Source organism: Geotrypetes seraphini, chromosome 8 (genome assembly GCF_902459505.1).
Source record: "Geotrypetes seraphini chromosome 8, aGeoSer1.1, whole genome shotgun sequence".
NCBI lineage: Eukaryota > Metazoa > Chordata > Amphibia > Gymnophiona > Dermophiidae > Geotrypetes > Geotrypetes seraphini.
Genome location: NC_047091.1, coordinates 4,219,838 through 4,243,163, shown reverse-complemented (window position 1 = coordinate 4,243,163; position 23,326 = coordinate 4,219,838). Strand labels below are relative to the sequence as shown.

At 45.4% G+C, this 23,326-nt stretch overlaps 1 protein-coding gene across 5 annotated transcripts in view; it reads right to left on the bottom strand.

Moving 5' to 3' along the window:
* The window catches only part of CCDC61 (coiled-coil domain containing 61), a 111,868-nt gene that overhangs the window by 5,117 nt on the left and 83,425 nt on the right, over positions 1–23,326 (bottom strand). For all 5 annotated transcript variants that reach the window (XR_004540415.1, XM_033956038.1, XM_033956039.1 and 2 more), the window contains one exon: positions 19,937–20,006. Coding sequence is in view for 4 of the 5 variants with exons in the window: in XM_033956038.1 (XP_033811929.1) it covers positions 19,937–20,006 (70 nt within the window). In the remaining variant the exon portion in view is untranslated. The remainder of the gene's footprint in view (positions 1–19,936; positions 20,007–23,326) is intronic.

Genomic DNA, 23,326 nt, shown 5'->3' with positions numbered 1-23,326 from the left:
TTTCCTAAGTACTGAACTAAGTTTTCTCTTTAATAAAATGCTGAATTTTGTTTAGCTGCAGACCTAACTTATCTGATGTTCTAGCCTGCCTGCACTGGGCATTTTAGCTTCTTATGGTTATCTCAGCATACATGATATTGTATTCCGCCCTCTTGGACATGTAACAGAAAGACTGCAGGGTTTAGATAAGTGACCTGCTAGTGTGAGCTTAGGACCAATAATTGTTAAGAAAAGTAACACGTGAAAAGTTTTTTTCCAGAATTCAGTTGTATAGCCAGAAAAATGAATAAATATCTCTGTAACTTCCTGGTTTCGGCACTTCTGAAGCTGCCAACTTGGTGCTCGGGAGTCGCATATATGCTGAATAAACCCTGTTGCTTTCTTCAAGTCTCTGATTATTGTGTCTCAGTGACCTTTCATTTGGCGCATCCGAACAGGGACTTGAAGGTCTTTTGACCGCCGGCTACTCGATTGGTCACGTGTGTCTGGTCTGAGAACCGACCTGTCTGCCAAGCCGGCTGGTCCCTCTCCTTGGGATCGGTAGACCTCATGGCTCTGGCCGGCTCAACTGATTAATCTAGTCCTGGGTTAAAGTGCAGGTATCTGTCTGGGGTTGGCCACCAAACTGGTAAGTGGAGGAACTGATCATTCCTCTCCTGTTTCTTTTCCGTTGCTTTAGTAAATGACTTGATCCATCATTGAAATAGCTGGGAGGGATTCTAGGAATTGGGTCTGTCTGTTTGGGAAATGAAACTTAACTAATCTGTAGATCAAAAGTTAGACAATAGATGTAAGCTGTTTGCATTTACAGGGCTCAGCATGATTCGAATGCATCCTTAAAAAAAAACAACCCCAAAACAAAACAGTGTAGGTTGAACATTTCAGGAGTCAGGGAATTGGTTAGAACTGGCTATATTTCTATTGTGCTGTATTTGTAAAGGAAGATGGAGTAGGGGTAATAAATATCTGTTGGATTTTTGCCTGCTAGGGTCATTAATGACTGGCGCTGCTAGGTTTCATGAAAGATTAGAGCATGTAATTTGAAGAGAGAGACAGTAAATGCTTTAAGAAGGAGACGAGAGAGGTGCTTTAAGTATGTAAGGAACCAGAGTTTGAAATGAGGTGAATGAGAGCTGAACGGTTTATGTGTTTCTAGCTGCTCAGAGCAAGCAGTGGAATCAAGAATGTACGCGTATGTTGAAAGTATTTTAGAGAAAGTATGTGCATGAATTCTGACCTGATTAAAAGGGATCATGTAGCTGGAATCAGTGAGCAGATGTAGGTAGGATTATAAGGGGCAATGCAGTTGAGCAGCCCAATAAGGAAGAACGAATCTTTTGTGTAGGAAACATTTTATTCCAACTGAGATACCACGCTTATAAGAAAGATATATCAGACTAAAATTGTACGAAAGTACAGAGATTGCTTTTTCCACGGACCGTTTATCTGCATGTATGTGTGTTTTTTGTGTGTGCATGACATTCAAAATCCCCATCCTTTGTATTTCTATCCCAAGTTCCTTATGAGTTCTGTCTGTCCAGTATGCATTTTTATTCTCCATGTTTGTTTTATAAAGTATTTTTAGAATTGTGTAATGCCCTGAATGTCTGATTAGGTGATTAATCAACTTTTAATTACACTTGACCTATCAAAGGTGGAGGTTAAGTGCCCATCTTTTCTATAAATTGAAATACATGGTAAATCAGGGTTTGCGGACCTGGTTCAGGGTAATAGCCAATTTTGTTAGTGCTTTATGTAAGTGGTGAGGTGGTGCTCATTGTCTGTAGGGGGCACTATAATGAGTTAGTGAAATGGATACATGGTGCAGTATTTTGTGGATTTTTTTTCTACATGTAACACCTGGTTCTGGGTAAACTAGTTAGAAGTACATATGAAAGTTAAGGCCACGCCCAATAGAAACGTATGGAAAAGTGGGCGCATGAAAATCTGAATATGGATGTACCCACAGCCAGAAAAACACACTACAGATTAATATTAAGGAAAAGCATAATATTCTCTTTAGGTATTTTGCTGTTAAGACTGACCATAGAGGAAATCAGGGATAGATATCCATAATACATAGAGCTATTACTGATTCCATCTTGTGTGTCTCTTCTTCTTAGGGTAAAACATACTGCAGTTTCTTGCCTTGATTTCATGGCTCTGATTAATATCTGACCTCTCAGTCTGGCTTGTGGAAAATATAGGGTTTCATAGTTGTGAATACAACTAGTTATATGTATCTTATGAATGCAATATACCATGTTGCATGTGGTGGGATCCCCTGAGTGATTATGTGTGTGAATGTATATTAAACATATTTATATATTTTAAATCTAAGGACATTCTGAAAAGTACTACATCTATCTTTAAGCAACTCTCTCTCCTGCTTCACTTTTACTACAGGGATACAAACTCATCAGCACTGTGACACAGGCTGACTAACAGAAAGGGTTTACAGCTGTGTGTATGGATTATGTTTTGAGAGTATATTCCAATCTTTGTTTTGCATTTCTTTTTACAAATCATGCAAGCTTAGTATAAGAATGTAATTTTTAGGAATGTTTTGTGACACGCCCATATGAAGGTATAGAAGCAAACCTTATATGGAAGCAAATATTTTTGCCAGTCAGATGATAGTGAAGGGACTGTCGCTTTTAGAGCGCGCTTGTGTCAGACTACTCTGCTTAGTGGGTGGTCCCAGAGCAGCTCTTTGGGGTAGGAATCTGATACAGAATAGGGATTGAGAACAATTCTTATGTGCTAGTAGACAGTTTACTTGAGTCTTTTAGATAGTGGGTCTGCCTTTTAAATTTTCCTGTGGCCATATTTACACTGTTTCCAAGTATGCCTTCCTCGTGTCACCTACCTTGGCTTTCACATCTCCCAGGATACTCGGTCCCTTCCTCACACCCGCGTCTGTAGTCTCCCTGTCCCTGATAACCGCAAGGCTCTGTGCACCTTCCTCGGTATTGCATCTGGATTCCTGATTACTCTGACGCTGTCCGTTCCCTATGCAATTCCACTAGGGGTGCGGACTCAGCCCCTTTTGTCTGGACCCAACTTCAGGATCGGGCTATCTGCTGCCTGCAAAACTTCTGACTTGGGCTCCTGCCCTTGGCCTTCCTGACCCCTCCAAACCTTTCCAGCTCTATGTTCATGAAGGGTCCGGTATCGCAGCCGGGGTGCTTGCCCAATTCCTTGGCTCCTGGCGTAGGCCCATAGCCTATCTCTCTCGACAATTGGATCTTGTTGCTGCCGGGTGGCCTCCCTGCCTTCGGGCCATTGCTGCCGTCTCAGATCTTTTACAGCACACTAACAAACTCACTTTCGGCCAGCATATTGACCTCTATACCGCACTGTGTGACCTCTCTTCTAGAACATAAAGGCTCCCTGTGGCTCACAAATGAGCGCTTCCTTAAATACCAAGCCCTTCTTTGCGAAAACCCTCAGGTCTCTCGTTGTCTCTTCACTCCTTGACCCCTCCACTCTCCTTCCTGTCTCCTCCCAGCCAGTCATGCACAACTGCCTTGACACCGTTGACTTAGTTTATTCTTCCCGTCCTGGTCTCACTGACATCCCACTCCGGGACCTTGATCTCACTCTTTTCACGGATGGCAGTTCGTCTGTCACCCCTTCTGATGCCCGTATCGCTGGCTACACAGTGGTCTCTGCCACTTCCCCTTTACTCATGGGCCCCCTGCCCTCTGGCACTTCCGCCCAAGAAGCTGAGCTGTAGCCCTCACTTCTGCCCTGTGCCCAGTGTTCTCCCCAAGGCCTTTCAGCTGGGCGCTATGCCCGGCTAATTTAGATGACCGCCCGGCTGTTATCTATGGCGAATCCTGCTGCTGCCGCCGCCGCCGCTCAACATAAAAAAACAAAAAAAAAACACCTCTTACCGGCTTGGAGATGCAAACTCAATGATTTGTATTTATTGGAGACACGGCAGTGATTTGTATTTATTTCACAGGCAGCTGCCTTAGCCTGTAACGAACTCATGCTTCGGGGCTCTAAGGTGTGTGTGCCGGCTTCTCTTCTCTTCCCTCTGAAACCGGAAGTTACATCTGGGGGGGGGCGCGGAAGAGAAGGGAAGCTGGCACGCACACCTTAGAGCCCCGAAGCATGAGTTAGCTACGGGCCAAGACAGCTGCCTATGAAATAAATACAAATCACTGCCGATTTATAAGCACGGGACGGCACATCAAGAAGCCGATCTGAAGGGCACTCCTCAGGTTGCCTCCAGTTTTGCTCGGAAGAGTTACTGAGCTATTTTGCTGTATCTTTAACCAGGCTCTGTCCTCTGATTGGGTATGTTTCCCTGTCTCCAGAAAGCAGAATAATCCTGCTGTGTTGAGTGTAAACAACACCTCCCTCAAAGCTGCTGGTAATGCCTCTGCTCGTCAGATTGTGTGGCTGCAGTGAGTCTGGGACTCCTCTGGGAGAAAAAAAAAGTGTCAAGTTCCCTTCAGTTCCGGCAAGCAGGGTGATCAAGACCACGTGGGGGGTTTCTGCCTAGGGAAAGTTTAGTTTTTGGTCTCTTGGATTGTTACTCGGTTTGTAACGTCATTTTTTTCTTGAGAGGGAGCAGAATCCAAGTTGTGCCTCTGCCACTTGAATTTCCTGGCGAAGGAAGGGGGTCAGTTGCTCTGATCTTTCCTAAGTCACAGCAAATGCCCATTGACCCCAAAAGAGGCAGGACGGCAAGTCATTATTAATCAGTTGTATGTATCTATGGGTAGCAAAGAGAGTTTTCTCACTGGATTCCAGTGCTGTTTGCTATTTGAACGGCAGTGCTTAATGTGTGCAGCTCAGAAGAGAGATGTTTTTTTTGGTGGGTTTAGGAAAAAAAAATCCTATCCCTTACAATACAGGGAAAAAATCTTGGCAAATCATCAGATGAGAGCTGCTACTTGAAGCTCCTACGATGGTATGATTTTGAAGTGCAGGGATTTTCATGCTGTGCATTGTGCACAGATGTTGGTATGAGTTAATGATCGCGGAAACAGGGCTATGTGCACGACTGCTGTTTCCAAGTCCTGAAAGAAGGTCGAGTTGTAGTTCTATGACAGAAATCGAGTTTTCTCTGGGCTATTTTCAAAACTTCAGGCCAATGAAAAGTTTGTGTATGCTTTCTCTTTGATAACTGGTACACCACATCCATCATGAAACTAAGAGCACTGAGCACTTTCTCTTTGAAAAAGTCACCCAAGAAAATAAGTATTCCCATAGATTTAAACCTTCCTTTTCTGGAAACAGCATTTGGGTAAATAGCTTAAAAAATTACTCTCAATGCATAGACTTTCCTAAGTTAGGGGACTGGGTAAGGAGAAATTAGGTTCTTACCTGCTAATTTACTTTCTTTTAGCTTCTCCAGACCAGTAGAGGTTAATCTTTACAAATGGGTATATATCCAATCATGACCAGCAGGTGGAGACTGAAAATAAAACTGTGGGACAGTATATAATATACTCCCTTCTCTATTTACATCAGTCTGCTGAATAGCCAAGCAGAACTAAGAACTGGAAACAGAAATAAACAATACTCCGAACAGGAGTAACAACTAACAAACCCAAATGCTGTTGGAAAATGCAGAGGAGAAATACCAGAAGGAAAAATGTCCCCACAGCTCGCCAGCTAAGCCAGCCGAGCCACAGCCGCTGTTCTTTAATTCTCCCCGGCCATAGAAAAATACTAGAACCCGCAGCAAAAAACAAAACTGCCCGCGCAACAGCACCAACACACCAATAACAGACAGGGTGTGGACCTCTACTGGTCTGGAGGAGCTAAAAGAAAGTAAATTAGCAGGTAAGAACCTAATTTCTCCTTCTTTAGCACTCTCCAGACCAGTAGAGGTTAATCTTTACGAATGGGACGTACCAAAGCAGTCCCTTACACGGGCGGGACTCCCGAAGGGACACCAGAACACGCACACCGCGTCCCAACGCGCCAGTACATCTACCCGAAAGAGTCTGACAAAGGAATACAAGGAAGACCAAACCGCAGCTTTACAAATGTTCACTGGAGGCACGAGCGACGACTCAGCCCAAGAAGCCACCTGACCCCGAGTGGAACAAGCTTTGAGAAACTCCGAAATGGGCTTCTGCCCCAGAAGAGAAGCGGAAGCAATAGTCTCCTTGATCCAGCGTGCAATACTAGCTTTAGAAGCGCCAGCCCCCCTACGAGGAGCAGTCAGAAGGACAAAGAGATGATCTTATTCCCTGACCTCATCTCCAACTCTCCGCCCTACCACCTGTTCAGGAAGTCACTAAAAACCTACCTCTTTGACAAATTCTGCTAACTCTGCCTTCCCTCCTTCCCTGCACCCTCCCGACCTTGATATGCCTCCATTCCCTCTGACTTCGCCCTCCTTATCAAGCCACTTATGGCCACTCTTACCCAATCTCTGTTTTGATCTAATGGCCCTTCAGGCCTCCATAGTATATGCCTTTTCATGGCTATATATTCAACATCGCTGTAAATGTACCACCGTTATAATATGTAACTTCGCTGTAAATGTACAGTCTCTTCTTTAGTATATGCCTTTTCACTGCCATATATGTAACATCGCTGTAAATGTAACAACGCTGTAATATGTAACTTCGCTGTAAATGTACAGTCTCTTCTATTGTTAACCGCATTGAACTTCCATGGTATTGCGGTATACAAGAATAAAGTTATTATTATTATTATCTCCTGGATCCGCTACACAAAGAGCGAAGGGCCCGACCAACATCCAACTTGCGCAACTGTCTTTGCTCAGAAGAGCCCTCCCAACTACCCAAGACCGGGAGGACCACAGATTGATTAACATGAAAAGGAGAAACTACTTTCGGCAGAAAAAGAAGGAACAGGTCTCAAGACAGCCTGCTCTGTAGAAAACTCCAAGAAGGGAGTCCTACAAGAGAAAACCTGGAGCTCAGAAACACGCCTAGCGGAAGAAATGTCCACCAAAAAGACCGCCTTCTGAGTAAGGTCCTTCAAAGAGCAGCCGCTCAACGGTTTGAAGGGCGGGTGCACCAGAATAGAGAGAACCAGACTGAGATTCCAAGAGGGAACAGAGGGCCGCACGGGAGGCCTGAGCAACTTGGCCGCCCGCAAAAAGCGAATCACATCAGGAATGGCTGTCAAACGCTGACCTGTCACAAACCCCCGAAAGGCTGACAAGGCCACAAGCTGAACCCGGAGAGAAGCCCAAGCCAGGCCTCTATCCAGGCCATCTTGCAAGAACTCTAGGATGTTAGACAGAGAAGCGCGAAAAGAGACCACTCCCCACACCTGGCACCACCCCTCAAAGAGGTGCCAAACCCACACAGAAGCCTGAGAGGTAGAAAGCCTTTAGGACTCCAAGAGCGTAGAGATCACCCTATCTGAATACCCCTTCTTACCAAGACGACCCCTTTCAAAAGCCAAGCCGTAAGACAGAAGGGAGACGGGTCGAACATGGGAATGGGACCCTGCGTCAGTCGTCCAAGGGAGGCAGAGGAAGAGGATCCGCCACCAATGTCACCAGATCCGTGTATCACGGATGTCGAGGCCAATCCGGAGCCACCAGAATCACCAGACCCGGATGGCGAACAAGGCGGAGAAGAACTCTGCCCACTAATGGCCACGGAGGGAACATGCACAACAGCCCCTCTGTTTGCCATGGGTGAACCAGAGCATCCAGACCCTCAGCCAGTCCATCCCTGCGACGACTGAAGAAGCGGAATACCTCGGCATTGCCACTCGTGGCCATCAGGCCCATCAGGGGCTGACCCCAAGCCTGCACTATTAACTGAAAAGCCACGGGGCTGAGACACCACTCTCTGGGATCTAAGATGTGACTGAGGAAGTTCGCCTGAACATTCTCCACCCCGGCTATGTGAGACTCCGCCCAAAGCATGAGCCGAGCCGCCTCCTGCGCCACCTGAGCGCTCTTGGTGCCCCAACGATAGACATAAGCCACCGCTGTGGCATTGTCAGACAGGACTCTGACCGACCTGCCCATCAAGAGGGAGCAGAAGGCTAACAGCGCCAGAGGGACGGCTCTGGTCTCCAACACGGTGATCGACCAGGACGGCTCCTCCATGGATCAGGTGCCCTGAGCTGAGTGACCTAGACACTGAGCCCCCCCCAACCGAGGAGACTGGCATCCGTGAGAAGCACCGTCCACTGCGATAGATCCAGACTCACCCTCTAGACCAGATGAGAAGTCTGGAGCCACCAGTGAAGACTGCAGCGCGCCAAGCCTCACAGAGGGACAGGGACCTCCAAACTGTGCCTCTGGGGTGACCACCTCTGGAGCAGAGTATACTGAAGAGGCACATGTGGGCTCGCGCCCACCTCACAACATCCAGGAACGCTGCCATCGACCCCAAGACTTGGAGGAAATCCTGCGCCCGAGGACACCGGGACGCCAAAAGAAGGCGAATCTGAGGCTGCAATTTGCTTACCCGGGCCTCTGGAAAGAAGACCTTCCCCAAGGAGGTGTCGAACAGAACCCCAAGGTACTCCAGATGCTGAGCTGGGACTAACTGACTCTTGGAAAGGTTGACCACCCAGCCCAGTGACCGGAGAAACTCAACCACCCGAGCCGCAACTCGGGCGCTCTCCTACAATGACTTCGCCCGAATCAACCAGTCATCCCAGTAGGGGTGCACCCGAATGCCCTCCGACTGCAATGCCGCCGCGATGACCACCATCAACTTGATGAATGGCCGGGGAGTCATGGCTAGGACCAAGGGAAGCACGCAGAACTGATAGTGCAGACCCAACATCGCAAAGCGAAGCAAGAGCTGATGAGAGGTCTGAATGGAAACAGGCAAGAAGGCCTCCGCCAGAGCGAGAGAAGTCAGAAACTCCCCCGGCTGAACCGCCACAGAAGGACAGACTGCAGTGTGTCCATGCGAATAAAAGGGAATTCTGAGAGTCCTGTTGAACTCGGTTTAAACCAAGGATGGGCCAAAAGGTCCCCTCCTTTTAGGGCCCCACAAAGGAAAAGGCATACCAGCCAGTGCCGCACTCCTGAGGGGACACTGGACAACTACTGTGAGATCTAGCAAGCACTGAAGGGTCTGGCGAAAGGCTAGCGTCTCCCATGTCACCTGACATGGAGAGGCTAGATATGATCCGGCAGAGAGCGGGCAAAATTCAAGAACATAACTGTCCCGCACCACCACCAGGACCCACCGATCGGACGTGATCTCGGCCCACTTGGGAAACAAGTTGCGCAGCCGAGCACCCATGGGAACCAAAGGGGGCGCCGACAAAGAGCCATCGTGCAGAACGGGCAGCAGAGGAACCGGGGGGGAACTCCCAGCCCCCGACGGGCCCCCTGAAAGGACTGCATGCGCTAAGCCACCCCGTGGAAAAACCGGAAGCATGGAAAGAAGCAGTCCCACACCCCAGGCGAAACTTGCAAAATTCCCGCAGAAGCCCCCGGGTAATGCCAACCCGAGATGCCGGGCGGGCACGGTCCTCAGGCAGACGGGGCACCTTAGAGTCCATCAGAGTCTGAACCACCGTATCTAAGTCCTCTCCAAACAAAAAACAACCCCCGAAAGGGAAATTTTGGGAAGTTCAGTTCTGGACGCGGCAACCGCCGACCAAGCACGAAGCCACAAGGTACAGCGTGCGGCCACCAAAAGCCCCAGACTTAGCCGCACCAAGTCACAAAGAACAACCGAGAGGAACGAGGCAGTCATCTCAATCTTCACCACCTCCTGATCCACTAAGGACCAGCCATCAGACTCACGATCCAGGACACGCTCAGACCACCGAAACACGGTGCGAGCCACTAGCCCCACACAAATAGCCGCCTGGACTCCCAAGGCATAGACATCAAAATTATACTTAAGAAGCGTCTCTAACGTACACTCCTCAGAGACCCTAAGAGCAGAACCGTCCGTAACAGGCATGGTATGCCGCTTAGTAAGTGCCGAGACCACCGTGTCCCCCATTGGCGAAATTAAGGTAGCACTATCCCCCTCCGGGATGGGATACCCAAGAGCCAAGGTGCACACCAACCGAAACGGCGCCCGTAGTCCACTGCACCAGCACTAAATCCCGAAAATCCTGATGCACAGGAAAAGAACGGGAAACAGGACAGACCCCCTGAACCAGAGGGGCCCCCATACGTGCAGTTTCTGGTGGCGCAACTTCAAAAATGCAGCACCAAGACCTGCTACATCAGGTCTAAAAGCTCATCCCTCTGAATAAAAAGCACACCACGGACGCATCTGCTCTGGAAGACGGGAAACCCGACGCCCAGCTGTCAGCGAGCGTCCCCTCTAAAGGATTCTGGGAGCCCACTAAAGCGGCCAGGTCCTCAATCATACCAACACGCTCCTCCGACCACTAATTTGCAATCCAAGCCCCCCGCGGGCACTTGGATGAGGGAGGAGGAAGAGGGGATGCCAAAAGAAAAGAGGGAGGCAAAGCCACAGGGGGCGCGGAGGGAATCCGCCCCCCAAACCCCCCAGGTGCACGTGGGACCCCCAATTGTCTGCACAAAGAAATTAAATTGGGGCAAAAAAACCCTGGGGGTCCCCAGGGACTCCCTGCCCCAGCAGGGGTCCCTGCTGAAACCTGCCCCTGTGTTTGCAATACAGGGGGAAGGTCACCTGAGGTTGCAGACAAAATGGAGGGGCCAGACAGAGAAAATGGCGAAGTTCCCGCCAAAAATGCTCCCTCAATGGCCTGTAGCGGCTGAGAAGCGTCAACAGTCCCAGCCGCTAAAACAGGCAAGTCGGCATCAGCTGTCAAAAAATCAGCTGAGAGGGAATCCTTCGGGGAATCCCTCCGTGGGCGGTTGGGGAAGACCGGGCTTCCCCACTGCTCCCAGCCGACTCACGAGGCACCATCGGCGGGGAGCTCTGGGCACCTGTAGCCGCTGCCGACGGAGCTCCACCACCTCACCGGCCCAAACCGCCGAGTTCAAGCCGCGAGTGCCTCGCGGCTGGACCAAATTATGTCCCACTCCCCCGGAGAAGGGCACAATGGCTCCATACGCGACCTAGCTAAAAGAAAAAGTGCCGGTTAGTGCAAAAAATACAGTAAAATACAGTAAACTGACAGGGAAGCAACCCTGCACTACCTCAGGATTTTTTTTTTTTTTTACATTACAGACTCCACAGGCTCTCGAAGCAATATGCCTTGCTTGATTTAGGGGGCAAGGCTTACTGCTGAGGCTCCTCTAAAAAAATGGGGGGAGGTGGAGGAAGTGGGGGGAGGGACCCCGCTCGAGACCCGCCGGGTTTGACATCCCAGAGGTCGGACGGACCTCCAAACAGAGCCAGCCCAAGCTCTGTCCAGCCAAAAACAGGGACTAGAAACCCCCTAAACAAATTCCAACAGCCCTACCAAGGGAGATGGGTACAGATCACTCAACACCTGCTGGAGACTGAAAGAAGACTGATGTAAATAGAGAAGGGAGTATATTATATACTGTCCCACAGTTTTGTTTTCAGTCTCTACCTGCTGGTCATGATTGGATATATATACCCATTCATAAAGATTAACCTCTGCTGGTCTGGAGAGTGCTAAAGAAAATAAAGATTTCCCGGATCCCACAGACCTCGCACATCTCTGTGGCATGTGGTCTGCAGAGCATTTTAACACCTGCAGACCTCACGGTTCCCGCTCACCCTTGAGGTAAGCAAATTTTTAAGGAAGTGAGGTAGAGATCCGCAAGGTTCACGGGGCCTGCAAGATCCTCATTTTACCCAGTCATCTAGGTCTGTGTGTTGTCACTATATATTTTTTGTGGTGTTTGGGGGGACATGAGTGACTAATTATACTTTTCTTGGGTCTTTCTGGTTTCAAACAAAGTTGTTCCTTAAGATGGAAACACCAGGGATGGACTGTCATTGGAAAGGAAGGGCAGAGAGGGTTGACAGTGGACGCAAGGGTCAGAGAAAGGGTGGACAGTGGATGCAAGGGTCATAGAGAGGGTGGACAGTAGATGAAAGGGGTAGAGAGCGAGAGGGCAGAGGCTGGGTGGAAGAAGAGAGATGATAGATGGTGCATGGAAGGGAGTGAGGACAAATGCTGAATAGAAAGAAGAGAGTGAAGAGAAGATGATTAAAGCAGAAACGACAAAAGGTAGAAAAATTTTTTTTGTTGTTGCTTTATGTAGAATCAAGTAGTATTGTAACTGTATTGATAAAAGTTTATACGTAGGAAATGGAAATAAGACAGTTTTTTGGGACTAAACCCCTTTCCTCAGGTCAGGATAGGATACCATAACAGCTGTATACTGTACAGTCTTGAGGAAAGATTTGGCCTCTGAAAGCTAATTGAAAAATGGATTAGTCCAATAAAATGGTATTTTCTTATTTCTCATTATTTGTTTTATTTCTATTTGTTAATTTGTAAAGTGGTGATTGTAATATCAGTTTTTTCAAATTTACATCTACTGTCTTTATATTTTGCACAGTAATAAGGGACATGTGTCATTGTTTCTGTGGTGTTCCATTGTATGCAGTCTGGTTTCTTGGTTCAGTTTAACTTTTGTCTACATATTTCTATTTTTAGTTTGTGATTATTCCATATTGGGCGAGGATGTATCTGTGTTCTGTGTGTATAAAAAGGACATGGCTTTCTGTTAGCATCGACTGTACAGGATCAATTGACTGTGCAGAATCTGGCTTTAGTTTTACAATGTGTGTGCTGGTGTTCTAGTGCTCACTGTAGTGTTTAAGATGCTGCCTTTTCCTAGGTGCACCCTTGTTGTGCGACTCATGGATTAATACTAAAAATATCTTTTTTATATAGAGGAGGTTTTAAAAAAATGATCAGCACTGGCTGTCATATATACTAGGTACGCCACTGGATTTAATTACCCTATTCTTACTTTACTGTTGACGTAGGCATTGTCCCACCACCACCACAACCACACCCACTATAAAGAATTAAATTAAAGTTATATTAACATCAAGCAACTTTCAAACGACATTATAAGCAAATAAAAATAAAATATTTTTAATACATTGTTAATTATTACCTGCATCTTTACCTAAACTGTTTTGCCCTAGCTCTCACTTTGATCTTTATCTGCTACTTTATTATTTTGCTGTAGTGCAATCACACAGGTCTTCTTCAAGGCTCAGTAACACCTCTCCATAAATTATGTGGAAGAGGTCTGGAAGTGGGGATTGCATCTATTTCATATCCTCAGTGAGACCTCAGGAAGGTACCTAGTGATCAAAACATTATTAGAGGTGCTGTAGAGCCATTTCATGTATGACTGGATGAGCTATATTTATCTTTTTTTTCTTAGTTGTTTAAATTCATGCAGAAAGAAATGGCTAGATTGAACCCAATAACTTCATTAATGCATTTCCCTTTTTTAAACCTCTATACCATTTGAAAGAGGGCAAATATCTAATTATTCACTTCTAGAATTGGATATTTCTTAAATTTAGTAAAAATATTCTGGCACAAGTGTCAAACCTTAAAAGGAAGTCATATTGAGCATTGGAAAACAATAATAATTAACTAATAAATATAGCACACATTTAGGGCTCATTTTACAAAAGTATGCTAGGTTTTTAGCGCACGCTACTTGAAAAACTACCACCTGCTCAAGAGGAGGCGGTAGCGGCTAGCACGTGGGGCATTTTAGCGCACGCTATTCTGTGCGTTACCTTTGTAAAAGGAGCCCTTAATTTTCCCCACTACCAAATTCCCCCACCCCGCCCGGCTTCTTTTTCATGCCACCCGGCTGGAAAAAATTTCTGGGGAGAACACTGACGCTTTGAACTAGCCTTGGAGAAGTGTAAGAAATCCATTCTGGAGCGGAAATATTACATGTACTTGTGGACTCAGTGCTTGGGCTGGGATTAATTCAATAAGCTACTGCCAGCCACTTGGATAATTGTAAGGGGGGAGAGGTTTGGTAGATGTGTGTTTGGAGTGTGTCCAGTGTGATTGAGGGGGAATTGGGGGATGGGTCATAATTGATGGGAGGAGGGGCTGGAGGGGAGTGGGGTTCTGGTCGGGTTTCAGGGGGGATTCTTTTTCTTTTCTGGGAATGCTTTCTTCTCCTCGGCTGAGTGAACGTAGTTTTCTGCCTTCCTGTTGTTCTTTGACAAGCAGAGGCTAAGGTGCTGGTGGAGCCCCCTTTTCGGGTGCCGTTGTATCCTGTTTTGTGCTTTCTCTATGCTCTGCCTTCTGCTGTTTGCTATGGTTTTTGTGGCTCCCATGCTTGTATTTGTACGCTGTTGCTTACTATGTTTATTGTTCATTCTTGTTATCTTCGCAGAGATGTGCATTCTTGTTGCTCCAATAAAAATATTTTTTTTTAAAAAAAGTACATCCTGTACTGCAAACTATATACAGTAAACCCCAGATTACCGGACCTCATTTATCCGGACTTCAGATTTAATAGACAAAATATTCGGCATTGGGCACTTCCGAGAGGATAGTTAACTGACCCAGACTGTCCCCAAGATGCTAAAACAGAACACCTCATCTTTGTAGGAAAAATCCCTATAATGCAGATAGTGCACACCAAATGCACTTAAATTCCCTTCATTTGTAAAAAGGCTGCAAAGCCCCGATTGTGGTAAACTCTAGTGCGCTTCTTTCGGCCTTAATGCATTAGGAGGTAGGGCCTTAAGCTTGCATTCTTCCAATATTTTGAAGACAAAAGATTGAGGAAATTTATTTCAGTGTAGTAGAGGGTATGAAGTTCTTGTTTGTATCGGGTCTGTGCATTTCTTCTATACCTTGTTTTCAGTAGGTACAGCCCTCTTTGGCAGCCATGCCACTGGCAATTTCGATGACGGATTTCTCTGCAGGAACCGTACAACTTTCACTTTTCAGTAGGTCTTACACCCTCTGCAGAGTATCCTTGATCAATTCCTCTAAATCATGGGTTCTCAACCTAATTCTCGGGACACAACCAACTAAGTTAGACTTTTAGGATATCTACAATGAAAAAACATGAGATAATTTTGCATATATTACCTCCATTTATTACCATAAAGCTTGACCTGGCTTGAGAGCTGTTCTAACTTTTCCGCTGTACAAGAAATTTATTATTATAAACTTCGTCTTTAGTTTGTTTGTTACTTGCGATATAATCAACTGCACACAATGCTGATACGATTTAACTGCTAATTCAAAGATCTTCATAAGCTTAAGTTTCAAGTTTAGTAGGTATTTATATACCGCCTATCAAGATTATCTAAGTGTTTTTTTACAATCAGGTATTCAAGCATTTTCTCTATCTGTACCAGTGGGCTCACTATCTATCTAACTTACGTAGCTTATGTATAGCAGCTGGGGAACTTTGTATTCTGACTAACAAGAGAAATAGATATCTGATGTTTTCTTTTAAAATACATCTACACTCATTCGGATTTTCTGGACAACCACGTTTAACGGACACCCCTACCCCTACCCCCCCCGAGCAGTCTGTTAAATCGAAGGTTTACTGTACACAATGCTAGAGTAAATATTACGAATGTTTCAAACACTGAAAAAGATGTACAATATCAAAAAGGTATAAAACATAATGCATAAAGTATAAAATCGGTTTTTCGGTTAATAATTATATGGGCTCAAATACTTTTTTAAAACAACTTTAGACATCAGAGGAATTCAAGGAGAGGTCAGGTGTAGTAGATCAGAACCATCATCATCAGAAATTCCCATACAGAGAGAGGGAGGAGCAGAGGCAGGGGCCTTCCATTTTACAATCAGAGGATGTGGTAAATGAGATTCTCATTATCAATCTTTCATCCATGACACTACACATCAAGTTGCAGTTTTACAAAAAGAGTCATCATTTGTTTCAACTACCAGATAAGAAAGATCTTTTTAAGTTCAAAAGGAAGTTACAAATTTGCTATTACTTTTCACATATTGATATGAACGTTTATAATATAGACCAGTCTGTTTTGAAGAAAAAATCTAACTGGGTTCCTCTGGGACATAATAATTTTCTCATTGTTACCTTTAATGAGTGTGTACTTAGAGATACTGAAGATCTTGAGAAGGGAAAGCAAAATAAATGGCCTAATTATGAAATTGAGGCCATTAAAGAATTGAAAACTGAACCAAAATATCATTATTAAGCCAGCAGACAAAGGTGATTGTATAGTGGTCCTAGACAGATTACATTATATCAGGGAAGTGTCCTGATATAAAAACAGTCCAGCAGTGTGCGTGGGAAAGACAGGAACCATAGTCACACGTTGAACTGCTCAGTAGGGCCGGGTCAGTTGGGTGTCCCTGCCACAATAAACACAAATACACACATTTTGCATGTCACAGGAATGTCATGTCATTACCACATAAACATGCTGACATCACCATGGATGTTTTCTAAACTGAAAAACTAGCATTGACAATGTTTTGATTGTGTATTTTTGAATGCTGGAGATGTTTATTACTGAACATCTATGGCATTTCAACACATCCTTCCTCCAAACATTTATTAGGGGTAATTTTGAATATCAGAACATGTTCATTTTTTTATTCCATAATGGACTTTGTTTTTAGACATTTTTTGATTGATGTTTATTTTGACGTCATAATAAAAATGCCCCTCTATATCTTCTCTCAGCTCTATTTCTATACAAGTGTTATATTTAATATATTATGTTAAATTTCATAAGTAAAAACTAAAAAAAACATACATACACACTCCAACTATCATCTGACAGCATCAGTATACATTATCTTTCTCCATACTCCCTCCCCAATACTGGCATCTTCCCTTTGTATTGTAATCATGTTCTCTCCTTCCCCTTCTTCTCACAACCCCTCAAGTACCAGCATTCTCTCTATATCCCCTTCCTCTTTCTCCCCTCCTTGGGAATCTAGCAAGTATCCTTCTCTCTTGCCTTCCTCCTGTACCTAGCCCCCAGGACCAGCTTCTTTACCTCTTCATCCTCCCCCCCCCTAGCATTCCTTTCTGCCCCCTTTCTTCCTGGTTAGTTCTTTAACTTATTTTTGTAAGCAGAAAATTTTTGAAGGTAGAATCAAGTGCTCCCACAGCTGCAGTCCAGCAACTCTAACTTTCTCCTCCTCCCATAGCCCTGTAACTATCCCTCCTCTCCCTCCCATAACTTGAAATCTTTTTCTCCCATGGCCCTCCAAACTTGCTTTACAATGGCTGGCAACAGAAACATTGAAAAAAGGATGTCTCCAGTCAGTTGGCTCATGGCATTCCCTTTGCCACCTCCCCCATCCTCCGATACAACTTCTTGTTTCCAGCTGGGCTGGAGGTGACAAAGGGAAGAGAGGCAGCCTGTTTTCATTGCCAGCTGCAAAAAGTAAGTTTGAAGGTCTGGAGGGAGGTTGAAAGATGCTAGAATGTGAGGAGTGAAGGAAGCTGGACCATGGTAGGGAAGGAGTGGAAAGTGGAAAGAATGAGAGTTGCCAGTCTAAGGGGGGAAGTTGGGTGGGAAAGTTCCTGCTGTGGTATTTTGGAGGTACTTACTGCCACCATGAAAAATTTGCCTTCTAAAGTGACTGCCTCATCCTGCCTAATCATAGAACCACTGTTTTCCTACAGTAGAATTAGATTTTAAAAATCTCTATTCTTTGGTTCCCAATATCAATAAGTTGTAAGGCTGATTGGACTGTCATGTCTTACCTGGTTCATACTTCTTAATTTCATCTCATAAGCCCTATATATCAAGCAAAGGATTTTTATGTTTGGGGCTTAAATATAGTCTATTTCTTCAAATTTACCTCTGGTATTTTATAATGTATAGGCACTTATTTGTCTTTACACAGCTGGCTACAACATGTGCTTTCTTTACCTTCACTCATAGGCTAAAGGTTCAGTGGTGTATCAGGGGGGGGAGGTCCGCCTCAGGTGCAGCCTTAGGGTGGTGGGTGCACAGCTGGACAGGTCCGGAAAATTCTACCGGGCCGAACAGTCTGCCTCTCCCCGACGTCAATTCTGCCGTCGGAGAGGAAGTTCGGGCCAGACAATCGCTGCCTAGCTGCCTTCCTTTCCAACGGCAGAATTGACGTCGGGGAGAGGAATGCTGGTCGGCCCAACGCAGGGAAGGAGAGCTTGGGGCGGCAGCGGCTTTGGGCATGTTACCCGATGGCGGTGGCAAAAGGTTGGGGGAGGGCAGGGAGAAAGAAAGGGGGCAGGTAGGGAGACAGAAGGAATGAATGGAAACAGAGAAAAAGAAAGGGGGCATCAAGAGAGAAAAAAAGAAAGGGAGGCAGGGAGAAAGAAAGGGCAGGGAGAGAGGAACAAAAATTTGGGGGAGGGAATGAGGTCTGGAGGAGAGGAAGCATACAGGCTGAAAGAAGGGAAGAAAGATTTGATGCACAGTCAGAAGAAGAAAATGAAATCACCAGACAAGGTAGAAAAATTTTTATTTTAAATTTAGTGATCAAAATGTGTCTGAATTTATATTTGCTGTCTATATTTTACACTATGGCCCCCCTTTTACTAAACCACAATAGCGATTTTTAGCACAGGGAGCCTATGAGCGTCGAGAGCAGCCCTGGGCAATCAGCACAGCTCCCTGCGCTACAAACTGCTATTGTGCTTTAGTAAAAAGGGAGGGGGGGTATTTGTCTATTTTTGTATGGTTGCTACTGAGGTGATAGTGCATAGAGTCATCTGCCTTGACCTCTTTGAAAAAAACCCAGAATAGGAATGATAATTAACATTTTCTTAGCGTACAGTGTGCTTTGTGTTTTTTAAAAAATTTTATTGTTGATAGATCATTTTGACTTGGTCATTTTAAAAGTAGCTCGCAAGCCCAAAAAGCGTGGGCACCCCTGAGCTAGAGCGTTGAAGCTGCATGTTTCTGCCGTAAAGGTCATCTCTGACGCAACCAGAAGTTGCATCAGAGACGACCTTTACGGCAGCCATATGCTACTACAACGCTCTGGCTGCTGTAAGAAGGCAGTTTAGACATCGCCAGCCACAGGGCAGGGAGGTTTGTCGGACTGGGCTTGTTGTCTGGGCGGGGGGGGGGGGGAGGAGAAAGCGCCACGAAGGTAAGGGGCAGAAGGACGCTGAAAGCACATGGGGAAGACAGAGGGGGTAGAATGACGCTGAAAGCACATGGGGAAGACAGAGGGGGGAGAATGACGCTGAAAGCACATGGGGAAGACAGAGTGAGAAGATGCTGAAGAGAAATGAGGAAGAGAGAGTTGGGAGAAGACAGAGATGCCAGACTATGGGAGGAGCGGAGGGAAGAAAATGGGTGACAGACCAATTTGGAAGGAGGGAGAAAGGGATAGGCACAGTAACAGAGCAAATGAAAGATACAGAGAGAAGAGAGACAGTGGATGGAAGGAAGAGAGTAACAAGAAGATAAGGAAAGCAGAAACCAGAAAAGACAAAGGTAGAACAAAAATTTTCTATTTATTTTTTGCTTTAGGAGACATGTGTCACTGTTTCTGTGGTGTTGCATTGTATGCAGAGTCCAGCTTCTTGCTGGTTCAATTTAACATTTGTCTATGTATTTCTATTTTATCTCCCCTTTTACAAAACTGTGGAGCATTTTTTAGTGCCAGCCGTGGTGGTAGCAGCTCTGATGCTCAGAATTCTATGAGCATCAGAGCTGTTACCACCATTGCTAAAATCCACACTACAGTTTTGTAAAAGAGGGAGGGGTTAGTTTGTGATGACATATTCCATACTAGGCGAAGGTGTTTTCTGTGTTCTGTGTGTTCGAAAGACATGGTTTTCTGTTAGGATTGATGGTGTAGGATTGATCTGTACTAGTCTGGCTTGTTTAGTTTTACAATGGGTGTATTGATGTTGTACTGCTCACTGCAGTATGTAAGATGCTGCCTTTTCCTAGGTACTCATGTGTGACATGTGGCTTGTTACTAAAAATCATGTTTTTCATACAGAAGGGGGGTGCCAAAAAATGATGGGCCCCGGGTGTCACATATGCTAGGTACGCCACTGTAAAGGTTATAAAACTATTTTTTATGTTAGATATAAAATAAGACCACTTACCAAACTGAAACCATTCCAGGAAGAACTGCCCAAAGGTTTGTGTCTTCTCCTCACTTTTTTTTTGTCACCACTAAAGAAGAGAGAGGCAATTCCAGTGAGTATCCTCACATCAAGAATTACATAGAAAGTGAAGTTACTCAACTGTAGCAGGAATTCTCCGAAGACAACAGGACACATATTGCCAATATGGATGGTGTCAACTGTTGAAGCTCAGGATAGAGGCTACACAGAATTCTATTTCTACAAGATTTTGGCGGTCCCAACTGCACAGGCATGTGTACCTTCCCAAATGCCTCACTTGCACAGGACTACACAGTTGAATACAAAAGGGCTCCCTTTTGACAGAGGAACGAATCCCACTTATCTTAATGCTGATCGGCACACCAACGGAGGCCAGCGTTTCACCGACAGGCTACAACAGGGTGTGACCCGACCGATCAGTCTTTGTAAGAGAGTGAAACAACGCTTCAAACAGTCCAGAAAAAAGGGAGCCCTGATGTAGCCTGTCGGTGAAACGCTGGCCTCCGTTGGTGTGCCGATCAGCATTAAGATAAGTGGGATTCGTTCCTCTGTCAAAAGGGAGCCCTTTTTTCTGGACTGTTTGAAGCGTTGTTACTCCCTCAAAGAAGTGCAGTAAGTTCATCAAACACGATCTGCCTTTGCTAAAACCGTGCTGACTGGTCCGTCAAGGTGATGAATGATGCTGTCCTTTATCAGTGACTCTACCATCTTTCCTGGTACCGAGGTCAGACTCACCAGTCTGTAGTTCCCAGGATCTCCCCTCTAACCTTTCTTGAAGATCAGTGTAACTTTCGCCACCTTTCAGTCTTCCGGAATCTTTCCCGATTTGATCGACAGATTGGCTATTAGTTGAAGCAGTTCAGCTATGGTCCCTTTCAGTTCCTTGATGACCCTTGGATGGATGCCATCCGGTCCTGGGGATTTATCGCTCTTAAGCCTATCAATCTGCCTACACACCTCCTCTAGACTGACCATCAATCCTGTCAGCTTTCCGTGTTCTTTTCCAGCATATAGCCTGATGGGTATGTGCGACTCACAAATGGAAGATTAAATTAGATTAGTCATTAGTTAGTTATAAACATTGAGGAACCCTTGTGTTGGGGTTTTTTTAGTTAGGAGAACAGAGTAAGAGCTAGCTGACAGAGCTAGAATGCACTATGTTCCTTTGCAGTTGCTAATAAAGATAATTTGAAAAAAAAAAAAAAGAATGCACTAAAGAGGATCAGTAAGACCATGTTGGTACGCTCCGATCCGATTTTTGTCCAATTCTAAAAGAGCTATTGATGAACAAAAAATTCTGCATGCAAATGATTCTATGGATATTCATTGTAATCCCATCTCTCCCATCTGATTGATCGTTGTGAGAGTGATTCTCAAACATGTGCAGAGCCAGCAGAGGAAGCCCAAACATCTGAGAGGCAGGAGAAAAGCCTCCTGCCACTCAGCTGTTTGGGGCAGGAAACTTCTTTTTTTAATGGGCACAGATGCTGTGTGTGTGTGTTATACAAGCACAATATCTGTCCCATTAAAAAAAATAAGCCCCCCCCCCGGCTGATGATGGCCTTCCCCATCTCCTTGACAAACCAGCACAGGGGACCCCCCACCGTGCCAGCGAAAACTGGCAGGAGGGATGACCATTCCCTCCTGCCACCTGATGCTCCTCCAAACCTCCCCCCGACCACCCCAGTACTTTTGTCTGAAGAGAGTAGGAGGGAGGCAGCTCCGAGGCTTGCCAATCCAAAATGGCGGGCCTTCCCCTCCTCGGCACATCGTGTAATGTACAAGGAGGGGCCTAAGGCACTTATTGGATAATACTCCTAATGCCCTATCTAAGGGGAGGGGCCTTAGGCATCTGAGACAATCAGGGCCATAGGCCCCTCCCCCTGGATCACATGATGCACCTAGGCGGGAGACCCACCATTGTGTCTGAAAACACACCTGTTCCTAAAATATCTAGACAACTGATCCTCTCTTCTCTCTCCCCCTCTATAGTGATTAACTTGTTCTTTTGATCACTCTCTCCTCAAAAATGGATTTCCTGTCCTATTAACCCTCTTTCTTCCTCCTCTCTTAAAGTCAATCAATTTGTACCTTTACTTAATCTTTGTAAACCGCATAAAACTTCACGGTATTGCGGTATATAAGCTGTTATTATTATTATTATTTTGGATGCAGTGGGCTAAGGAGATGGAGGGACCGAGCCTCCCTTCTGCTCTCTTCAAAAGCACTTGGAGGGTGAGGGTCGAGGGAGGTTCGGAGGAGTATCCGGTGATAGAAGGGAGTGGGCATCCTTCCTCCCTTTTTTTAGGGGGGGAGGGTTGGCACCTGGTATGGGGGGGGCTCCGCTGGCCGAAGGGAGTGGGGATCCTCCTGCCAATTTTTTCTAATGCAGGGGGGGAGAAACGGATCTTGTTCGTTTGGGGGGGAGTTAGCATGGCCAGAGGGAGTAGACATGCCTCCTGCCAATTTACCCTTATTTCTCGACAAACTTCTTATTCCCCAATGTTCCCCACGCATTCTAAGGTCAACCGACCCAAAACTCTTCTTCATTCCCTCCATAAAAGACTTTTATTACACCCGGAAAACAAATTTTGCGGTAACTGCTCCAACTTTATGGAACTCTTTACCACAGCAACTCCGTGACGAACAACATTTAGACAAATTTAAGATAAGCCTAAAGACTTTTTTATTTCGTGACGCCTTTGGCTACGTTTAGACTTACCTTTAACTCTCCCTCTTTGTATCTTCTCTTATTTTCTTTCTCTCCTTTCTTTTTTTTTCTTTTCTCTCTTTCTATTCTCTCTCTCTTTTCCTTTTCTAATTACAACCAACCGCTTTGATAAAGCGACCTATCCTATATGTTCTTTCCCCTTTCCCACTGTCTCCATTTCTTCTTCAACATGTAACTTTTCCCTTCCCTTCCCTTTTACCCTCACTTTCAAGTCTGTCCAGTCCATGTTATTTATGTTCACCTATTTATTTTTAATGCCAACATTTTATCTTAATTTTATCGCTTTTTAGATTCATTGTAAACCGTCCAGATATTCATTTGATGGTCGGTATATTAAAAACCAATAAAACTTGAAACTTGTGGAGGGGGGAGGGGTCGGTCCCTGCTGCCAGTTCTTTGGGGGGATGTCAGGGTAGACCGTTATCATCAGGGTGGAGGGAGGAGCTTTTTTTCTTTTTTAATGGGGCAGATATTGTGCTTTGTGTAACACACATACAGCATCTGTGCTCATTAAAAAAAAAAAAAGGTTTGGTATGTTAGAAATATTTTTGTATCAGTAGGACAGGTAAGCAACTGGAGAGCACACACGTCAAGGGTAGCAGCCTCCCCCCAACCCACCCCCTCCATCAACTGTTAAA